Source organism: Triturus cristatus, chromosome 2_1 (genome assembly GCF_964204655.1).
Source record: "Triturus cristatus chromosome 2_1, aTriCri1.1, whole genome shotgun sequence".
Classification (NCBI taxonomy): Eukaryota; Metazoa; Chordata; class Amphibia; order Caudata; family Salamandridae; genus Triturus; species Triturus cristatus.
In genome coordinates, this window is record NC_140581.1 from 1,142,998,330 (window position 1) to 1,143,014,537 (window position 16,208).

General features: G+C 42.0%; 1 protein-coding gene across 1 annotated transcript in view; it reads right to left on the minus strand.

Annotated features, from left to right (window-relative positions):
- MRPS18C (mitochondrial ribosomal protein S18C) overlaps positions 1–16,208 on the minus strand; it is a 115,231-nt gene that overhangs the window by 63,117 nt on the left and 35,906 nt on the right. Inside the window, exons 2-3 of the mRNA XM_085636578.1 lie at positions 15,624–15,679; positions 14,793–14,876 (exon numbers count right to left, since the gene is read on the minus strand). Coding sequence (XP_085492704.1) covers positions 14,793–14,876; positions 15,624–15,679 — 140 coding nt within the window. The remainder of the gene's footprint in view (positions 1–14,792; positions 14,877–15,623; positions 15,680–16,208) is intronic.

Below are 16,208 nucleotides of genomic sequence, written 5' to 3' on the forward strand. Positions count from 1 at the left end.
TGGGCTTATCAATACAGAAAATTAATTTATAAAAAAAACTGGGTTTTTTTTGTATAATTTAAAAAAAATCTTTTTTTTTTTTAAAGGAAATATAAATAGAAAATATGAATAGAACAAGTGCAAAAAGAAGACAAATAAGTTACCAAAAATCTTTTGTGTGTCAAGTTGTACTGTAATATTTATGTGGATTTTAAGGTTCAACATTTGTTTATGTTTTGTTTAAGTATGTCTGTAATATTTTAAGAAGTCGTAGCTATGTCAGTCAGTCAATTGATATGATTTTTTGTCTTGTTGTATGTTACTTTCTTTGCAGCCCTGAAGAAGTTCTCTTGGCTTGTTGCCTAATTGAACGAAACGAGTTGGCTGCCTTTTTGTGAAATTTCATTTGGATTTGAAAATAAAGTATTGAAAGAAAATATAAAGAGACAGAAAAGGTTTTTGTTCACGTGCACTGCTCTTTATGAAATAATGTATAATCTTGCACAGGTCTTATTTAACCCCACGCAGACTGCACCGAATGTTCCTGGACACACAACACTGCTGTCCGTGCTGTAAATCTGAGGAGGCGGGCTTCACACATATGCTTTGGGCTTGTCCTCACCTTAGAGCATAATGGGTGGGAGTACGTGGCACTGTGGAAGAGGTCACACATCTACAAATTGGGGATGACTTAGCAGAATGCCTGTTAGGACTCCGCAAATGCACTGGTGCCCAGAAAGTTCAGCTTCGCTTCCTAGACCTCGCTTTTATACTAGCTATATGCAACATAACGATGAGGTGGAAATCTACGAGACCCCCGCATTATCTACATGGTGCGACGAGGAGATCCGCACGGGCAGTGCAGAAAGCGCGGAAATCAGACGTGAAGAAGCATGGGGATTATGTAAGCACCCTATTTCCATGGAGTGGGATGTCGCGCTGGAGGAGTTTAAAGCTATAGACCTCCACCCGCTACGCGATATCCCAGACACACCATAGCTAGTGCTCTGTATTGCTGTAGGCAGCGCAGCCAAAGGGTGGAAGAAAGATACTCACCCCCACACACAGCTATCCCGGACACCAATCATTATCTACATGCGCAACTGTTGCGCCAGCTAGCAGACCTGATAGGCCAGAACGTGGGAGGGGGGTGGGGGGCAACTGGGTAATTGTTCATAGTTTTGTTGTCCGCTCTATATAAACTGATGTTTCCTTTGTACAGCAGTAACATAAGGACTGTTATTGTAATAATGTTGAATTCTTGGTCCAATTACATGCACATCATGCTATAATTTGTTAACACAAATTAGATGTTTAAAAAAACCTAAGTGAAACACCTGCAATTATTGATAAATACCGTGTGACACTCAATAAAGTTTGTCTAAAAAAATAAAAGATTGGTAGAACACTCTGCTATGTGGTTATCAGTGAACTCATTGTGCTACTGAGATCCCGCAAGATCTGACAGGTCACATCGGTCTTCCGGGGTGTGGCGTGCTGAGACCCGCATTTAAACTGCTTCCATAGCCCCATCACTGCTTTGCCTTAATTACTGCCCGCAGGAGAAGTTTCACGTCACATCAAGAATCCCTGAGGGAATTCTCGACTCATCTGGATGTTTGAGCCAGCTTGCTGCTGCACGTATCTCGTCTGCAGCCACTTCCTAAAGGAATGAGGACTACAGCGCATGTGAAGGTTCCCCAGAATCTAACCCAGAGCGATACAAGCATTGGAGCGCAATATCGCCTACAGCGCATGCAAGACTGTATGTGTATTAAAGTGCATGCCAGACTATTCAGTGATTGACATTTTACATATTGCGCATGCAAGACCTTGACATTTTACTTACTGCAAATGCAAGACTTAACCTTTTGACTGAAGCGCATGCAAGACTTAGCCAGCTATCATTGAGCCCTTTAAAACATTGTCATTAACCAGTGGCACCAACATAAGCGTGGCCCCATTAAAGCCTTGTACAGGAAATGCGTCCCTTCTACGATGTAGGTACCAGTGAAGCCTTACCCCTATTGTCAGACATTCAGTACATACTTTTGACCTGTTGATGTAGACCAATGTTTGGGAGAGTGTGGAAGTAAAATTTTCTAAACCCACAACACGCTGTGTTATTGTGGGATACGAGGAGATTGTCTACAATGCTACATAGTTTTTGACATCAGGTTGTTATTAGGTGTTTCTCTTCTCATAGACAGGACATGTTGATACTTATATAAGACTTACCCTGAGTATTTGTGTTGTGTACCTAGAAACCAAAATTCCTGGGTGATTTCAGAACAAATTACTTGACATCATCCATTCAACCAAACAACCACCAGGCGTGCCTGTATGTGTGTCGTAGGTAATTTCAGGTAGACATTTAGTGGCATCTTAGGGTGGGGTTTACCCTGGGTATGCATCCACACTCCTTCAGTAATTGATATATTTCTTATCGTTTAAGGTTCAACAGCTGTACACAGAGGGACTTTCATCGTCGAACACCCTGGACCTTCATCCCTGTCCCCCAGCTTTCTTTCTTGTCCTGTTTAAAACACATACAAGTAAGAGGAAAGGAACTGTGCAGTTGGCCTACATCGGCTCTGTAAGGCCACACCGCTGGCTTAAGGTAAGGTTTGCGGTGGTCTGACATGTAGCGAGGAAAGAAAACAGGATAAAAGTGGAATATATCAGGTTAAGTGCCACGGGGGAGTAGGAGACAAGAAAGCAATTATGCATACTGCTACTCATAATGATGTTGGGTGGTAGCGATCTTGTGATAGGGGAACTTTTCTGGACGGAACTTACAATGTACGAGGGCATATAGTCTGTGACTTGGTAAGCAATTTTAAAATCCTTTGTAATGTCACTCACGTTTGTTGTTTAACCACTATGTGTATTTCTGGTAAGTACATATGTTCTCGTCATGATAAGTTATGCAAAATCTGATGAAACCGTTTAGAGACTGTTTCAAGTTCAGGACCTTACAAACAATGGTTTAGACCATTTTAGAAGGATTCTTTTTTATTTGCTTTTGGCCTCTTACATTGCCCATGGCTCCTGTCTGTCTGCTACAGAGGGAGCTGGAGAGCCTTCCCCTCTCCTTTACCTTCCATTTTATCACATATTGTGAGAAATGTAGGTGCTGCGTTTACAGGAAGGGTGAATAAGTGGACTCTCCTGCAACAAGACCTCTGGGTCTGGCAATCCTTGTGCTCCAGATAGCAGCAGGGTCTAGTGTTGAAACCAGAATGCGTACAGTGCTGGCATGCCAGGTAGGCTTGCAAAAGGCTGAATGAGGCGGACCTAAGCCACTACTCTTGGTTTCTGCTTAGCTTTTACTGTTTTGAGTGCTTTGCAGTTTTTAAAAATATTTTTCATTGCTTTTAGGGCAAATATATGGTGCCCTCCAACTTTTCCACGGGTACAAAGTGCAACACTTTGATCTCATCGGCAACATGAATCTCTTTTGGGACAGATGGAGCAAAATGCTTCTGGCCCCTCGCATGGGTAATAATGCAGAGAAGAAAAAGCCTGACATCTCAACTGATCTACGGTGAAGTTCGATGCAACTGAAAAGAAATTGATTCCTACTGGCAGTAAATCAAATGTATTCCAAACAGCACTGAGAAGTAGGTGTCTGAGGGCTTATTTGGAGCAATGTCCTTGGCAGTGGCTAATAATAATCTTGTTGAACATTTAATATGGTGTTGTAATAGTTTTTACCATTATCTTTAGGCTTAAGGAACAATGTGGCTGCTTCATCCATCCATGCTTCTGGGAAAGAGGTAAGTGTACGGGAGGCATGGAGTACTGACACATAGTTGGATATGTTGAGATGTTTCTTCTTGTGGGAGGTATAAGGTGTTAAAGGACAATATGGAAATCCTACAAAGTAGCATTAGCGCAATCCCAGCTTTGGCCCAGACGACCCTATTAAAAGCGCCTGGTCCCGATGGCGTCCCAGATGACATCTTTCTGGAAACAAAAGCGCTCTGGACGCAGTTAATGACCAGTGTTTTTAATGTAGCATCTAAGATTGGTCCCCCCAGTTCTTGGAAGCAGTCTTGTCCCTATTTATAAGAAGGGTGACAGGGCAGAACCAAAAAATTATAAACCTATCTCTTTAATTGATACCACTGCAGAATTAATGGGGAGGGTGCTTCTAAACAGGATCGAGGACTGGGCTCAAGAGAAAATTATATTAGCATCAGCGCAGTATGGTTTTAGAAAAGGAATGGGCACGATTGATTAGTTCTAAATACATCTTAACCAAGGATGGCTGATTGTAAATGGCTTTTATGGATTTATCATCCGCCTTTGATTGTGTATCGCATAGTAAATTATGGGTAATAATGGAAGATATGGGTGTGGATCCCCCCTATTAGTGCCTTTATAAGACATCTGTAAATGGGAACAACAGCATCTGTCCGGTAGTGGAGGATGAACTAACGTGTTCAACATAGGTGGTGGGTAAGACAGGGTTGTGTACTGGCCCCACACCTGTTTTCTCTGTACACTAACAGGTTAGAGGCAATCCTGGGCCGCTTCACAAAAGATATTCCCTATATAGAATCATCCCCTTTACCTATACTTCTATATGCGGATGACACAGTGTTACTGGCCAGAACCCCGATGGTGCTACAGAAACTCAAACAGAATTATTTGAGGTATATGGCTAACCTAGACCAGAGTATAAATGTTTTGAAATCTTTTGTTTTAATTGCCGGAGCTCGTCCTAAGAATTTTTTTAAATTTTCAAATAGAGGAACAGAAGCTGAAGGTGGTTGATTCATTCGCCTATTTGGGACCAACATTTGAGAGTAAGCGATCTTGGAAAAAGATGATTTTAAGTAGAAAGCCTCTTTTGGAAAATGGGATTAGGGCTTTGGCTGATCTGTCTACAAAACTGGGTTCCAAGCCTCTGCCAGAAATAACACACATTTATTCATGAAAAATGCCCGCAAGTGCTACCTATGGAGCAGCAATTTGGGGTATAGTAGACCCAGCTCCTCTCCAACTTGTTGAGGACGCCTTTTGTAAGAAATTGCTTTCGCTTCCCTTCATTTGTGCAAATTATTTATTGCACGCAGAATTGGTTTTACCCTATTTCGAGGATGTAATTAGACTTGCCCCTCTCCAGCTATGGCTCTCTAACGGTCAAGTCAATGCTTACAACTGAACCAGGCTATCCTCGGGGATTGTGTAAAACTGGATCACACCGAAGTGACCCAGTGGTCAAACTATGTTAAGAACACTATGTCTGACTTAGGTCTCCGATATCTATATGAGTTTCCACAGCGGTGAACCTCATTTCCAAAGGAAAAACTAAAAAAGATCTGCTTGGAAAAAGCTGCAAATGATAGGTGGGAAAGAAACAAACATAAATCAACTATAATTGCATATAGCCTTCTTCCAGCGGCCAAAGTTATATTACATTGCACACTCTATGGTCCCCAAAAGGAAATCTCTGTTAGTCCCCATGTTACGGAAATATAATTTCACTCAATACAAGCCTGCACTGCACTTTGTACAAAGGCTCCTAGATCCCTATGTGTTTTATTCTCTTGCTTCCTATTTGTGGGCAGTGAATTTCAGAAGACATTTAACTTTATAATTGAATTTTTAATGGATTATTTTTTCTGACACTGATGAAGTTATGAATTTATGGACTTTTTATGTGGTGTAAGTTTTATATGGATTTTATGGAGGTAATGGCTTTTTAACTTGTTTTATGTCTGTACTTTTTATGCGTTGGAATAATGCGAAATGAAGTACATTTGACTGACCGACTGACTGATTCCTACTGGCAGTAAATCAAATTTATTCTAAACTGCACTGAGAAGTAGGTGCCTGAGGGCATATCTGGAGCAATGCCCTTGGCAGTGGTTGATAATAATCTTGTTGAACATTTAATATGGTGTTGTAATTGTTTTTACCATTATCTTTAGGCTTAGGGAACAATGTGGCTGCTTCTGGGAAAGAGATAAGTGTACAGGAGGCATGGAGTACTGACACATAGTCCGATATGTTGCGACGTTTTTTCTTGTGGGAGGTATAGGGTGTTAAAGGACAATATGGAAATCCTAAAAAGTAACATTATCACAATCCTGACCAATCATGTTCAGATGTGTGTCTTAACTGTATGAAACCTTCACTTTCTCCACAACGTAATGCTGGTGCAAATATTAATTCACATGCGTGCTTCTGCACCCTGAGCTAATGCACATTCTCTGCCAGAATAGTGCTGTATAATATGTGTGGAGGGCCAGTGTAAGAAAAATTTGTTTCAGCCTACATGGTTCCATTAATATTACCTCCAAGGCCAGCTGGCAACACAGTTTTGTGGTAGCAATCCTAAGCAAATGGCAGCTTTTCAACGTGGGTCCATCTCTTCGAAAGGGAACCTCTTCTGTTTAGAGAAGCAGAATGATGAGCAGGACAAAGATGTGTCTCTTGAAGGTGTTCTCCATCCGTTGGCAGGAGTTAAAAAAAACAGATGCGTCACTTCAATAACTTCATTCATTGGTTTCGGGCAGCAAGAGGTTGTAGCTCATTAATTAGGGACGACGCTGCATAACTTTAGAGGTCTACTTCCCGCTCTACGTTTCTACATCATTGTAAGGGCATAAGGGGTAAGGGCCCAGCAGCTTCTCAAAATTGCAAAAATTGCACTCATGGTTTGATAGGAGTGTGGTGCCAGTAACTATCTCCACCATGCCTTCCTGAATGATGAGGCTTGTGTAGTGTTATGTGCACTTGTGTAAATTTGCTCCATTCCTTCACTGACAGCATTCATTCCAGCTCACCTCATCCCATTGGGCTTGCTCTGGCACTTTCCACATGGATCCCGCCTCAATTAAGATTTTGTAAATATCTAAAACTAGGCCCTTGTTGCCTTCCTTTGATACCAACCACCTTTCAAACTGTGTAACATGTCAGCAGGGGCATTGTTTGAGACAGGGTGGTATGACCAAGTGCTAATTTGCCAGTATCGGAACCATTCTCCTTCGGCGAAATGGAATTCCTTTTTTAAGGTGTCAAAGTCTATGACTCCCATTTAATTAAAGAGGTCCCCTATCATTTTACATCTGGCTGTCGTCCAAGCTCGTAACCAGTGGAAATCCAGCACTGTGGTGAACAACCGATTACCCACTATCAGTATAAATGGGAAAGAGAACACCTCTCATTTTCACCAACCTATGACAAACTGCCACAGTCACCCTGGTGACCATAGGAAGAACAAAGTACCCATGCACTGTGCTTCTTGTACAGCTACAGCACTTTCTCGATACATGTGCCCCATATTAACTTGATCAATAAAGCACCAGTGCTTCTCGGACTCTTCCAGGCTACACTATACAAAGAAGCCTAATTGCAACATTTGATAATACTTTAAATATCTAGTAGTCCCAGACCCCCCAAGCTTCATAGACCTCAACATCCTACGTCTTGCGATATGAGGGCATTTGACTGCCCATATAAAGTCACCTATTGCACTTTGAATCTGTTTAAGCAAAGAAGAGTGTACTGGAAGTGGGATAGGATGAATTTTCGAGAGACTGATAACTTTGGCGGCCGCTAGTTAACCCAGCCGTGAGAGTTTACCATGTGCAAAGACTGCAGCTCAGCCCTTTTCCCCTGTAAGAATGCTGCACTCTTTATTAGGATGCAGGTTCACCAACCTGTATTGACCCCTTTTTCTGAGACTTTGGATGGAGTGGACTGATGAAGGGTAGTGGCTCGATCTCAAGCTGTTGTCTACTTTTAATGCGGACAAGGGTATTTCTACTTTCATCACTTCAGGGTTGAACGGCAAACTGAGCAATAAGCAATAGAACTTTTCTCAATTCAATCACAATGTTATTTTTGTGCAATAAAGTTGGGTGGTTCTAACTTAGTTTAAATATGTTTATTCTAAAAAGTCTATTCCGGGCCTAAAGGTAGGCTCTCAGGTTGTTTAGCAATCCAGCATTTCATTTTTTTCTCCGAATTGATGGTGGTTATAAGCACATTTAAACGAGGCATTTGAGTTTTTGCTTGGCCATTCAATCTTGTCAACAACTATATTAATCCTATTTCTTGAAGTAGACAAGTTCCCGCGTTTTACTTAATTGAATCACCTTTTATCAGATCTGACAGTAGGACCAAAGTATGGAGGCAGTGGTTATGGGGACTTTAACTCCCCAGATATTTTTTTGGTTCAATTTCTATATTGAGTATTGCAACACTTAAACATGAAAACAGGTGCAGGGTAGTACCTGCAAACAAACAAGTCAGAGCAAACAAATACTGTGGAGGTCCCGCCTGACTGTCTTAGTGCATCTGCGACTGGCCAATGACCCTTGCATATCCACAAGTGCAATTGTAAGATGGATAGTGCCACACTGCTGTCTCCTGCGACCATCGAATCCCGTTGCAGTATGTGTGCAGGTGGGAGGGATCTATGTCCAATCTCCAGCACCAGCCCACTCACCGACCCCAGGAGATGGGTCCCAAGAGACGGGGCATCATGTCCGCTGAGCGTTCACTCAAGTCCCAAAGAATGGAATAACTGAAAGTGAGGGTATAAATCATGATGGGATAACCTCAAAGCATAACTGGAGTTTATATTAGAATGACAGTCTGTAAGCCTCCAAGTGGAGGGTACCCATGGGGGAGGAGGGCCTGAGCTATTCATAGGTGGTGTAGTGTGGTGCGTACAGAAAGAGGTATGGCCTGTGTGTTGCAATAAGTGTTGTGATGCAAGTATGTAGTCAAACAGATTCAAAAGGGAGGGGGTGCATGGCCTTTTTTGCCTCCAGTTTCAATATTTTGTGTATATATATATATATATATATCCCAAACTGACACCACCTGTCTCCACCCCTCCTTCGATGCGTGCTTTTGTTATGGCATCCAACTCTGCTTTGAACACCTAAGCGACACTTTGGGCCAGCTCCTTGTGTCGGGGACGACGCAAGACTGCCAAGACATCACTATCTGTCCTTTGAACAACACAAAGGCCAGGTTCAGGATCTGTGGAAGTATTTGTCCCCTTTGGCTATGGGTATAATGCCCAACACACGATTCTGGAGTCGCTCGTAAAATGTGCTCTAGTAGAGCCGACAGCGTACCCACAATCTCTTTCCAAGCATGTCGCACACTGGACAGTGCCACACCATGTGAATGAATCCCACTTCTGGTGAGACGCACCTGGTCAATGCGCTGTGGCCCCTGAGAACCTTTGTTTGATAAGTGTCATTGTAAGATATGCCTGGTGCCTGAAAAACTCAATAAAGCCAGTTTGCCCACACGTGGGTCCCTTGCTCGCTGGGCCACTGGATTCAAGCTAGTCTGGCTGATGAGGTGTGTTACCCCGAAAACCGGTCCCAGGATACTTGTTTCTGGTCCAGGGAAGACCCAGCTTGGCAGTTCGGACTGGACTGTTCCCATGAGGAACAGGGTAAAGACTGATTTGCATATGGCTGGGCCCATCCTGGGGTGGGGTATTGAGCAAAAGAACGATGGATTTAACCCAGATCTCGACGGGGGTGAATGTTCGATTCATTCAGCTTTCCATCCATCATTTGTTGCCACAGCACTCTTTGTAGGTCAAAGTGTGCTGACATTATTCAAACAGACTTAACCCTCGCCACAGGGTGACTGTAGAGCATAAAGATCCGGCAAAGGAACCCCACACCTATACCCATCCCCTCCAGCGTCACCTGCAGGAAAGGCCAGCTCAATCTAGCAAACGCCTTTTTTATATCAAGCGCTAATGAATTGTGGTTGCCACCGGCAATATCATTGATGCGCATCTAGCCCGGTAATCATTGAATGTTTAGAAAGGAGTTTCTTTCTGGTACAAAGCTGTTTGGTGAGCATAAACCAAGGTATGTATGACTGGGAGCAGCCGGTTGGATAATACTTTCCCCAATATTTTGTGCTAAGATTTAAAAGTGACAGCAGCCGTATGAATGCACATCAAGGGGGTTGCGGCCCAGATTAGGCAGTACCATTAGCTGACCTTCACAGCTGAAGTGTGCCTTGTTTCCTTGCTTTATTTTAGACCACTAGTAGTTTTGGGGTTAATAATATGTCGTAAGCTGCGTAATACTCTATGGGGAGGTCATCAGTGCCAGGAGTTTTTTTGTTTTCTAGCCATTTGGGCAATCGCTGTACAAAGTTTTTTGATTTGAAGGGGTTCATCAAGCTCAGTACGTTGCAGTGGATTCAAGCAGGGCAGGAGGATATCTTGAAAGAATTCTAATGTCATCAGAACCAACCTCTGCCATATACAGGAGTGCAGTAGTGCCCCAGGAAGGTGGTGCTAATGCTCGATTGAGTTTTGAGTGACTCCATCAGCAGTCTTGATAGCTCCAGTAGGTGAGTGGGCGTGATCGCCCCGCAGTAATCTACTCACCCACTCTCCCTCTTCCTGCTGTCACGCTAGGTAATGTTTAGGATCTAGGTTGCCCAGCAATGCCTCCAGCTCGGCATGATTTTTCCTGAGAGCGCAGTTCTTAAAATCTATCCTCGTGGAGGGGGAGCGCAGTCCTGAACGGTTTTATTTCCCTGTCTGTACATAGAATTTCTCTGCGTAGGGTTTGTTTGGCAACTCCACCCCCCCCCGGACCTCCCCCCTTCCACTGCTGTCGAGATGCAATGCCTGTGTATGACCACATTATGTGCCTCCCACTCCGCTGCCCTAGATTGGATGGAGCTCTCATTAGATTAAAAATATTGGTAAGGGTAGTAGATACCTTTCCCAATCCATGTATCGAAGGCTAGGCTTTTCCCTTTATACAGAATCTTGCTATTGGCCCAAAGTGACTCCATTTTAGAACCTTTGATGCGATTCTCCAGCTTCTGGTCTACCTTTAATAGCGCGATTTTTGTATTTATAAAGATGGACTTGGAGGTGTGGCGGTATCTATTTGCTGTTAGTAGAGCCAGGGGGCTTAGGTTATTCAGGATGGCCCTCTCTACCTGTAGCCATACCGGCGAATAGGCGGTGATATCCAATATGAGCGTTGTTTTGCCAGAAAAGCTAGCTGGAATATTCTGAAGTCTGCTAGATTTACCCCTCCTTGATTTTTATCCAGTCTTAATTATTGGATACTTATCCGTGCTTTCTTCCCTCGCCAAAGGAATTTAGAGATCAAGATGTCAACTTTGCAGTAGAAATCATCTGTGAGGAGGAGCGGGAGCATGCTGATCAGATAGTTATCATTGGGGTGATCATCATTTTAATAGTTTTGATTCTGCCCCACCACGTTATGAATTTTGGAGACCAGGAGTCCAGAAGTTACTTAAGCTTTTCTAGTAGCAGTTTCTCATTCTGATGTAGCGTGTCAATTAAGTCGCTACCAAAATATATACCTAGGTATTTGATATATCCTGCTTGTCAGGCTAAGCCTGACACACCCAGGGTGTCTCTCGTGCAGTGAATATTTAGTGGTTTGCTTTCTGATTAGTCTCTGTTTAGCTTATAACCTGAGAACCCGGAATATTTTGCTATCGTCTCCATCAGGGCCTCAATTGATGTCTTTGGCTGTTCCGTTACTATTAGTATGTCATCTGCATAGGCGGCTAATTTTATTTCCACGCCATTGCTATCGATCCCTTTTATGATCGTATTTAACTTGATATCTTGGATAAGGGGTTCCAGTGAAAGTAAGAATAATGAAGGGGATAGTGGACATCCCTGTCTAGTACCTTGTTGCAGTGTAAAGGGCTCAGAGAGTGATCCATTAACGATGATACGGGCTGAAGGTTCCCCGTACAGGGCCATAACAATCCGTATATATCCCGCCCCCAAGTTGAATGATTGCATGCACCTGTCAAAAGCCAAATTATCCGCCTCACAACCATCAATCTCCCGGTTTGTGTCAAACATTAATAAATGGGGGCACAAGGTCTCACAGCTCTACAAACTCCTCCGCCCAAAATCCTCTCAACTTAATGATAAGACTGTTGCCTATTGGGATAAACAAACTAAAGCCACACATAACGAACAAGAATGGTCCACACTATGGAGCTCGGCCTCACGTAATAAGATCTCCCCGGTGCTCTCACAAACAAAATTTTGGCTGCTACACAAGGCTTTTTGGACCCCTGCCCGTTTATTCTCATTAGGCCTTAGTGATGACGTGTTATATTGGAACTGTAACAAGGAAACGGGGGATTAAGCACATCTTATCTTGCATTGCCCAATACTCAACACAGGGAACAGGTTTTTACCACGCGTTGCAATTACATCGCATGCGTTACAATGCATGCCATGGTAAGGGTGGAAAGTTATTTTGTTAGCGTACAGTCAAACAAACCATTTATAAAAACAAAGATTTTCTCCCAGAATGTTTTGAGGGATGTATGCCATTACATCGCATACTTTTACCACGAGTATGCCTTCAGCACGCATGCCATTACAACGCAAAGGCATGCATGGTAAAGCTATACTCGTGGTAAAAGTATGCAAGGTAAGTGCAAACCCTACACCTACACAACACACTACTCTCACCCCTACACTACCCCTAACCCTAAAACACTACTACACTACCCACACTACTCCCACTCAGTAACTTTACATTTAAATGGAACATAGCCAGATGTGCCACGTCTTTGAAGATCAATGCAAAGAAGACAAAAGATGTTATCTATTTATGTGTCCACTTTGAACACATAAATAGATTGAAACTAACATTGTGGAATCATGGAGCAGGTAACCACCCTCAAGGTCTATCCATCTGTAAAGAAGAGAGGTGTATGTGTAATATTGTGCAGCAGATCATTTATGGAAAGACTGGTGCCGTAGAAAGATTGCCGTATATTGTGTATGAAGATCTGGTGGTACAAAGTTGTTTTTTAAATTGTCATTTGTACCTTCTTTGTAGATTTTATTGAATGATTTCTGCAATACATTTTACAAACTGAATCTATTTCTCTTCTGATAGAAAGGATAGCCAGGCTGCTTATATTTGATATAACGCAGCCAAATGACATGGGATCATTTATGCCTTCCATCTTTCCTGTGTAAGTGAATAGGTAGGGCATACACAAATGTAAGGGATTAAGATGTGTGATGACTTGTGTCTCCTTGCCACTTACGCCTCCAGTTTGTTAAGTCTCCCGTCTGTCATCATTTTCCTGGAGGAGTTGCTCCCCGCCCCTTCGTCTTGGCACACTGTACCCAGTGTAGGTGTTTTTTATGATGTGTTCTTTGCCAAGAGGCAAAGCGGTGTTCTGTCACCTGTAATAGCATATTTACACTACCCGTAAGAGTGTCTACCAGGATTTGCATACCTGACAGAAGTAAGTACATGTAGGTTTCTAGATATTACAATGGCTTCCAATAAAGAACATCTGAGGCTTATTGTCAGCCCTCGTTGTATGCAAGTATCCCAGTTCAAGTTTAAGAATCCAAACTTTTTGTTTTAAGGTACATTTTAAAATCATAAAAGCTAAATCGTATAGATATTTCATATTTACAATGGATTACCACTCTTTGGAAAATACAGAGATGGCAGAAACAATTTTAGAGCACATCACTGTGGAAAATGAATGGTGTCAAATTATTAGAAGACATTTTGGCCTTCTGGATGCTAAAGCGGTTTATGGATCTTCAAGTGAGTTCTGGCATCCCTATGCCCAGGGGTGGTTGTAAATACTTGCGGATAAGGAGTTAGAGGGGGAGCGTACTGGTGTCCAAAGCATTAAAGAGGGAATTAAAAGAATAATGCTGAGCTTCAAGTTGGAAAAGGCTTAATTAGTACTGAACATTCAAATGTCATAAGATCGTAAGGCCAGTTTTAAATGGGAAAGCCAGTTTTTCAATCATTGCAAATGAGCGAATGAATGAAGACTACCCTCCACATTCATTCAATTTGTGAATCCACTGCCAGGCACAGAATAGCAACAACAGCCTCAACCATGGCCCCCAACTAAAACGTAACAAAGTTACAACACATAGATGTGAAACATTCACTACAACCCAGTGGGTGTTAACAACTGTTAATGGGGGCTTTTCTAGACCAGGTCTAAAGAAAGAAATTATATTAAATGCAATGAAGCAGGTTTTAGTCAAAATAAGTCTTTGCGCCTAGATTTCTTTTCGATACCAGCTCTCACCATTCATCTCCAAGGAAGGCCTACCCCAAAATGCCCTTTAGGTATTCTTTCAAAATTCAGATGTGGGGGAAGGAAGCATGAGAACGACTTATTCAAGGTCTCATTTACCGCACAGTAGGGTTGTGCTGAACTACTCTTGTCCTCATGCTTCATTAACTGCTCATTCTGAAATCGTCAGACAAAGTAGCATAAGTTGGTAACAGAAGATCTTAGAGTACTACAGTTATAAGATTTAAATAACTTCCCAATACTAGGGAAATGTGAAAACCCTTACATTCATCCTTGACAGGTTTACATTTCTCTAATTTTAAAGACAAGAGCAGGAAGAGCGCCTATCCCAAAGGAGCTAATAATTCAATTAAATTTCAATATTTTTCCATCAACTTATTCCTTGCTCTGCCGATTTCTAAGTTTGATAACTCTCATGGTCCTACCTGAAAGACTAAAAGCTTTGTCGACATTTCTACATTATTTCTGAAAGCTCCTCTCAGCTCCCGAAGCTGGAAAATAAACATCTCAAAACAAAGGTAGCTCTTCTTCAATCATACAATAGTCATGTAGGGACTGAGCTGGAAAAAAAGCTTATTTATGTTCACAAGGTCTAGTATTTATCAGAATAATTGAGCACACACTGATATTTAGAAATGTTATAATTTGTTATATCCAGCAATGGTACACAAATGTGGATCAGACATCATAGTCATACTTGCCTGTGTATTTTTGTAGTCAACAGAGATCTGACATAGGGTACATCTCTTAGGGGGTTCTTTATATGGGTTTTCCAGATTTATAGGCTGAAAGTATGAGCAGGATACCAATTAGTATTCACCATCAGCTGGCATGTAAATTTGAGAAAACATACATTTTTTGGAAATTGTTAGTTTTACAAAGTTAGAAAAGACTTGAATCATCTGTGGAGCACGATATCTTCAAGGGTTCACTGTGCATGTGCCTAGGGAATTCCTCGAACAAATAAACACTACATAATCATCAGTGGGAGGTAGAATCCACTGGTAGACCCACCATGACGCAGTTACACTACCCACGAGAAAGATGAACATTCTCCAGGCGGTCAATGACATGACTCGCAACTACATATAGGTATATAAATACAAACATATATTCATATAAATTATAGTACCCCTGCACATGTGCAGAATATAATATGATATTTATTACCATACTCGAGTTTGTCAAGGGTCCATGATTCGCGAGAGGCGAAGCCTTGAGTGGATCATGATGCCCCTTTTCTCCCTCAACAATGGTAATAAAATACCATTTTACATTTTGCACATCAGCATACGTGGTTATGCCATGGCGCAACAAACATAACTTGGATAAACAAACCTCCAACCTCGCTGTTTACATATTTTTGTTTGGTCCAAAGTTTGTGTATTATACTATTTCAGCTTACGAGTTAATGATAGTGAGCTGAGTAATGTGGCTCCCACAAGAAGAGATGCAGAAAGATAAGTTCCTTAACCACCAATGCCTACAATCACAGTGTGTACCATATTCTTAGCTGCTACGACTTCCCTTACCATATCCTGATGGGAAACATTCTCCTGGTGTACGCTGTAATCTTTTTTCCAGATCACTACAAAAAAGAAGTATCAATTAAATTCTCATTAAACAGGATTTTCAAGGGGGCTTTTCAGTAAAAACACTACATCAACATTTCAAAAAGCACCCAAGCAGCAAGAAAAGATTTAAAATACATATCACAGATTTTTGGTTGGTTGATCCCACCTTAGCCAAATTTAGCTCTGCTGCATATATTGGAGATTTGAATGCATACTGTTACAGGAAAGCAATTCTGCATTTAGTCCTAGTGCTAGCTCAACATTACATTGCCCCATGGTGGAGTGCTGCTTGTCTCCTGAGCTCCATGAGGCTAGGTGGGTGGTTAATAAGAATTAATAGATACACGATCCTCTACGAAGCATAGGGTTGTCTTTAGAAACAAAGAAGGAGCTGGGGCAGGATAACTTTCCCTTTGAAAGCCATACTTGTGATAGGAGTACTTTTGAGTGGTGTGATGGGCCTTATGGAAGAATCTTGCACCCTGGTTACCAGACATGCCAAGTGCCACGTATCAGGCGTTAGACTAATGCATTTCAGTGTTG